We start from the raw sequence: 7,203 nt of genomic DNA, 5'->3' as shown, positions 1-7,203 counted from the left end.
GTGAGAATCTTTGTTTTTCTGATGTTGAACTTTAACCCATATTTAAGGCTGCAGTCCACGATCTTCTGCACCTTAAACATAGATATAATCATGATTACCAGGGTCAAGAAGGGAAAAAATAATGTTGTAAAAATGAATAATGTTGGGAAGGGAAAACCAAAATACAATGGAGAACTGATCACACATTGTAACTAATGTTATAAAACATGTATTAATGAATGGAAAAACTAGTTTGTGAACTTTCATAGAAATAAAAAAAATTTAATTAAACAATAAAAATTTCAAAGTTTATTGTATTTTCAGGTACTGTAGGTTTTTCATTTGTTCTTTCCTCCTAAATATATTTGTTTTAAACTTTATTCATTATTAGTTATAGGATATACGTCATGAAAATGTAGTAGTATATGAAACACGAGTAAGAATTATCATATAAATTAAATTTAGTCACTGGAAAAGAACTGAAAATAATGGCTTCATTCACATAAGCAAGTATGTATGTATATATTATTATATCAGAATACCAAAAATAACTCCCCTGAGTATTACAAGTACACAAACACAGACACAACCTATAATGTATACTCACCACTTTCCATCTCTCTTTAACCAGGATTCCAACACTGAGGATATCTGGCTGCTCTCCTCCCCCACTCATTGCAATTCACCAATGTGGTAGAACAGCTACACAGGCATCTAGCTTCCAAGGGTGGTTTCCATTTAAACTAAAACAAAAAGAAACAGTAACAGCTTATCAGAGCTACCTAATTAATACACATAATATTCTAGCACCAAGAAGCATTACTCAGCCTACATATTAAGGAGGTTACTTTTTGGTATGAGGATTGAATAAAATACCACAGACTCAATTCCAAAAGCTAAATTAGTGCACACCATAATACCAGCATTTATTTTACTAGCTTAGATTTTTTTTCCCCCTCTTATTCGAACTCATAGCAAAATAATTATAGATTGCAAAAGATACTAGATTAGAAACAGGGATAATGTCGTAATAACCGAGAATGCTAGACTATGGAATGATCATAGTTATCAATAGCAGTTGATGTTGACAAATCACTGTCCTAAGTACAACATAATGTGAAAAAAAAAAGTCACAGCACTTAATTCACAGCACCGTAAGCAGCCCTAAAGGTTTAGTGTGTTATATGTTGGGTTAATAAATGAAAAGTTTGCTACTGATAGTAAAAAGACAAAGGAAATAACCAAAAGCCACAGAATAGGATCCTAATTAACCCAGTACCATGATGTATCATAAGAGGTGGGTAATAACAAAATGGATAGACTACCTATAGAAAATAAATACACATCAGAAAAAATACAACCTAAAGTAGATGGGAGCTTTAACAAACAACAGGAAAGAAAGAATACGGAAATTTTCAAAGAATAATTATATATATATTTTTTTCTTTTTTCTTTTCTTCCTTAAATGACTTAAGTAGCTCCCCCCATCTCCCATCACATAGAGCCGCTGCCCTGCAGGTCTTCAGTGAGCCAGGGATTTCCATTTCTGTTCCACAAGAAGGGGTTTGTTAAAGTTGTTAAGAACAAGATCTACTTCAAGAGATACCAAGTGATATTTACACAACCACAACGTGAGGGTAAAACTAATTACTATGCTTGGAAATTTTTGGTAATCCAGGAAAAAATAAGTGCATCACACCCAAATACAGGATGATAGTTCATGTAACCAACAGAGATAATAATTTGCCAGATTGCTCATGCATGTATAGAAGGGGATATGATAGTCCACGCAGCCTATGGTCATGAACTTCCAAAGTATGATGTGAAAACTAGCCTAACAAATTATGCTGTAGCATACTGTACTGGCCTGCTGCTGGTCCAAAGGCTTCTCAACAGGTTTGGCATGGATAAGATCTATGAAGGCCAAGCGGAGGTAACTGGAGATGAATACAATGTGGAAAACACTGACGGCCAACCAGATGCCTTCCCCTGCTATCTGGATGCAGACCTTGCCAGAATTACAATAGGAAAGAAAGTGTTTGGGGCTCGGAAGGGAGCTGTGGATGGAGGCTTCTCTATTACTTACTGTACCAAGCAATTCCCTGGTTATGATTCAGAAAGTAAGGCATTCAATGCAGCAGAACACTGGAAGTACATCATGGGTCAGAATGTTGCAAATTATAGGCATTATCTAACAAAAGATGAAGAAGATGCTTATAAGAAACAATTCTCTTAGTACATAAATAGCTCCAGACATGATGGAGGAGATGCAGAAGAAAGCACACGCTGCCATACAAGAGAATTAGGTTTATAAGAAGCAGCCTAAGAAAGATGCCAAAAAGAAGAGGTACAATCACCCCAAAATGCTTCTTGCCCAGAAGAAAGACTGGGTAAGCTCAGAAAAAGGCAAGATTTCTCAGAGCTCAGGAGTGAGCTGCCCATAGCTAAACCAATTTCTGTGAATATTTTTCAGATAAGGACAACTATTGTTCAAGAAAAAAAATTATACAACTAGGCAACAGAAGACATAAAGAGGTATCTGAAGAGTACTTAATGACCTAGGGATTGCCAAAAGAACAAACAGGTATGTCTCAGAGGAAGTGCTTCTTAGGGGCAAGGATGGCCAAGCTTCGACTCACACACCTTGGGTATATTGTTGGTGGTTGCCACAGAGTCAAGAGTGACTCACAGTGATAAAAGGAACAAGAGATTTGAGCCTTGTCCTATTATGTGCCATCCTCATCATCTCTGATACACTTGAGCTCACTGCTGTAGTCACTGTGTCAATTCATCTCACTGAGTGTTTTCCTGTTTCGCTGACCCTCCATCTTTCCAAGTATGATATCCCTTCTCCAACAAAAAAACCTCTCTTAGTAACATTGCCAATGTATATAAAATGAAGCTTTGTCATCCATGCCTCCAAGATGCATTTTAGCTGTACTTTCTCCAAAACATATCTGTTCTTTAGGCAGTTCATGGAATATTCTGTACTCTTCTCCAAAACCACAGCTCAATGCATCAACTCTAATTCTGTCATCTTTATTCACTGTCAGCTCCTTGGAGGGGACATCATGCTTGGAAAGACAGAAGGCCAGTGAAAGGGAGAAGATTCTCAGCAAGATGTATTAATACAGTGACTGGCAATGAGTTCAAGTGTGTTAGGGATGATGAAGATGGGGCAGGTTACGATAGGGTTCAGATCTGTTATTCACTGGGTTGCTATGACTTGACAATACTTAACAAGCAATGGTAACATTAATTGCAATTTACTAAACAATATAATTGAAAGCAGGAATGGCATCCACTTTCTAAACAACTTGCCTCTGGAACTATGAACTTTGATAAAAGTTAATAGTTGTAGAGGGGCTTCAGGCATTTTTTTCATAGGGTCACTATGAGTCGTGCTCCACTCAAAGGCAATTAACAACAACAACAAACAAGATAAAGTAGATAACAAAATGGGGGGGGGAAGACATTTCACTGGAAAAAGTTCATGTTGTTTTGTTGGTAGATGCCATCATGTCAAGTACAACTGAACAGATCCTAAGTCATCCTCATCATCTCTGACACACTTAAGTCTATTGCTGCAGTCACTATGTCAACCATTTCACTTAGGGTCTTCCTCTCTTTGGCTGACCCTTCATCTTCCCAAGCATGATGTCCTTTCCCCAGGAATAGTATCTCCTAGCAGCATGGCCAAAGTATGTGAGAAAAAGCTTTGCCATCTTTGCCTCGAACACACATTCTGATTCTGTTGTTGTTATGTGCCATCAGGTTACTTGCGACTGACAGTGACCCTATGTACAACAGCACTAAACCCTGCTCTATCCTGTGCCAATCGCACTGCCTCTGACACACCCATCCCAATTACCCCGTCACTGAATCAATCCACCTCATAGAGGGTCTTCCCCTCTTGCGTCGTCCCTCCACTTCCCAAGCATGATGTCCCTCTCCAAGGACTTGTCCCTCCTTACAACATGTCCAAAGTATGTCAGACGAAGCCCCAGAATCCTTGTCTGGTTTAACCCTCTCCAGGATGAATCTGTTTGTTTATCTGACTGTCCATGGTACATTCAATACTCTTCTCCAGCACCACAGCTCAAAGGCATCAATTCTCCTTCTATCCTTCCTAGTCATTGTCCAATTCTCTGATGCATAACAAGTGATTGCAAAGACCACGGCCTGTATCAGACACACCTTAGTCTCCAGAGTTACACCATTGCTCTTCAGTACTTTGGAGAGGTCCCTAACAGCAGACTTTCCTGGCTACTGGTACCAAGAATGTTGACCGTGGAGCCAAGCAGACTAAAGTTATTAACAATCTCAATCTCTTCACCATCCATCCTGATTCTACCAATTGGACCAGTGGTGAGAATCTTTGTCTTCTTGACATTGAGCCTCAGTCCATACTGAAGGCTGCAGTTCTTGACCCTCTGCAGCAAGTGTTTCAGGTCCTCCTCAGTTTCAGCAAGCAGGGTTGTGTCATCTGCATAACGCAGATTGTTAACAGATCTTCTACCAATCCTGACACCACATTCCTCTTCATAGAGCCCATCCTCTTGGATAATCTGTTCTGCATACAGGTTGAAAAGGTATGGAGATAGGACACATCCCTAGTGTACACCTTTCCCAATTTTGAACCATGCAGTGTTTCCTTGCTCTGTTCTGACGACTGCCTCTTGTGGTTCAAGTCCAGGTTTCACATTAGCAAGATCAAGTGTTCTGGGAATCCCATTCTTCTCAGAATCAGTCACTTTTCCCAAAACAAGTATTTGCTCTTTTAGTGCATGGTATACAGTACTCTTCCCCAGAACCACAGTTCAAAGGCATCAATTCTTCTCTTGTCATCTTTATTCACTGTTCAGTTCTCAGATGCACAGCAAGTTATTGGGGAAAAAAAATCATGGACTGAAATCAAGCGCACCTTAGTCTTCAAACTGACATCACTGTACCTCAGCACTTTGAAGAGGTCTTTGACAGTGGACTAGTCCAAGGCAATACATCTCCTGATCTCCTGGCTGCGAGTACCAAGTAAGGGTGTTGACTGTGAATCCAACCAAGATGAAATCTTAACAATCATTGATAATTTTAATCTTTTGTCCATTATCATGATGTTGATTATCAGTGAAGTGGAGAGAGTCCATGGATGGAAAAAGATGTTCAACATCATTAGATATTAATTAGACACAAATGAAATAACAATAAACATGTATCAGAATTGCTGAAAAACAATAGGGCAATATATCTTTAAAGGACAAAATTATAGAAATTAAATTAATGGTTTTCGGGGGGAAGATGGGAATTGGCATGGGAGGAAACTCATTGAGCTATAAAAACATAACATGAGGAATCCTTCTGTGGTGATAAAAATCTTTCCAAATTGTTAATACTAATATCCTTGTGGTGCTATACCATAATTTTGCAAGATGTCACTACTATTGTTGTTAAGTGCCACTAAGCAAAGTGTGACTCATAGAGACCCCATGAACTCTGTCCTATCCTGTGCCATCTTTATCCTTCCTAACATAGTTTAATCCATTGCTGCAGACACTGCATCAATCCATCTCAATACCAATTTATACCTATGTAAACGGAAACAAACAAAAAGCCTGACTGTATAGGACCTGGGGTGGAAAGGGCAGGAATCACAAAATGACACAGACCTCATGGAAAGGAATTTGGTTAGCATTTAGCATTAAAACACATACACTTAACCTTTAACTCAGTAATTCCATTTCAAGGAGTGTGTCTAAAAATACAAAGACAAAAATATGTGAAAAGACTTGTTCACAAGACTATTTACTGTAATCATATTTATAATCACAAAAGATTAGTAGGGAGAAAATTCTACAAGTCCATCTACAGGGGAGTTGGACGAATGAATATATAGCAGTATTTCTACATAACTAGTCTTTCAGAAATGAAAAAAAATCTCTATACAGATTTTCAAGGTAAGTGATAAAAAGATAACTTGCTAAACTGTGTCTACGGTATGCTATCTTTTGTGTAAAATGTTAAGTATTTTTTTTATCAAGGGGGTCTTAGGAATCACTGCAGTCAAATTAGTTCCAACTCATACCTGACCTTTCATCAAGTTTCAAAGGCTGTAAATCACAGACAAGGAAACTGCACATCTTTCTCCATTCGAACAGCTAGCAGATTAGAATCATAACAGAGGAGAGGCTTTTGGGTTAGCGGTGCAACTCTGTACAGATTACACCACCAGAGCTCTCCCTTCCGTGTCTACACTGAGTATAGTTATGCTACCATAACTTTTAACAAGCAGAAATGTATTATCCTACAGTTTAGGAGGCTAGACGTTCTAGTGTATGGTGCCGACTCTAGGGAAAGCCTTTCTCTCTTATCACAGTGCTAACTCTAAAGGAAAGCTTTCTGTGTACACATCTGGTTTCAGGAGTTTCTTATCATAGGAGCCTGGATCATATGGATTTACTTCAATCTTGGTTGCTCTTACTTTGTGGTTCAAGGTAACCTCTCCTGTCCACCCTAATCACTGATTCACTTTCTTTTTCTCTCTTATAAGAAAAAAAGGTGATGCAGGCCACCTCCTAAGAAACTCTTCTTAGAACACTGCTGTGACCTGAATAAGGATTACATTCTGTTCTAATCCCTTACAATTGACTAGTTCATTAAATCATGGAATATAATTCCTTCATTACATAACTACTTTGAATACTGTTATTGTTGCCATAAAGGTTAGGATTTACAACAAGATAAAAGATTCATTAATTGGGGGGGGAAGGGGAACGAACTGGGGAGGAGGGTAGAGAAAACAGTGCAACAATGAATGAATGAGAACCCAAAATCTCTGTAGATGTTCAATGAAACTAATAAAATAATTTTTAAAAAAAGATATCATTGCCATTCAAGACTTTGAAGAAAAAAAAAAAGATTCATTAATGACGAACTTTAAAAAAAAGACAGATGACACATACATAGACTCACCCACTATTAAGTCTTTGTATTCCTAGTAGATCTGTCTTATATAACTTACTATTAAATAAGTGCTATTAGGAATTAAACTAATGCTTAGGTCACTGCTTAGTGGTGCACATCTAATAGAGATTTGAACATCACTGAAAAGGAACCAAAACATACAGAAGGCCGTTCAGAAATCAAAACTTGAACACAGCAGAGTAGCTAAAACAAAAGATAGTAATATTTTCTATAAAAGTTAAACATAATTTAAGTTGTAATAATTTG

General features: G+C 38.0%; 1 protein-coding gene and 1 pseudogene across 3 annotated transcripts in view; one reads left to right on the top strand and one right to left on the bottom strand.

The window, feature by feature from the left end:
• TTBK2 (tau tubulin kinase 2) overlaps nucleotides 1–7,203 on the bottom strand; it is a 168,056-nt gene that overhangs the window by 114,807 nt on the left and 46,046 nt on the right. For 2 of the 3 annotated variants that reach the window (XM_006882970.1, XM_006882969.1), the window contains one exon: nucleotides 587–722. In XM_006882970.1, the coding sequence (XP_006883032.1) occupies nucleotides 587–655 (69 nt within the window). In that variant the 5' untranslated portion in view covers nucleotides 656–722. Of the gene's footprint in view, nucleotides 1–586; nucleotides 725–7,203 lie in introns of those variants that run through there. The other variant, XM_006882971.1, reaches the window with a different exon arrangement.
• LOC102864939 overlaps nucleotides 1,002–7,203 on the top strand; it is a 52,013-nt pseudogene continuing 45,811 nt past the window's right edge.

The sequence above is a fragment of the Elephantulus edwardii genome, unplaced genomic scaffold, assembly GCF_000299155.1.
Source record: "Elephantulus edwardii isolate Elephantulus edwardi_28Jun2011 unplaced genomic scaffold, EleEdw1.0 scaffold00026, whole genome shotgun sequence".
Classification (NCBI taxonomy): domain Eukaryota; kingdom Metazoa; phylum Chordata; class Mammalia; order Macroscelidea; family Macroscelididae; genus Elephantulus; species Elephantulus edwardii.
The sequence above is the reverse complement of the archived record's forward strand: the minus strand, read 5'-3'. Positions and strand labels throughout refer to the sequence as shown.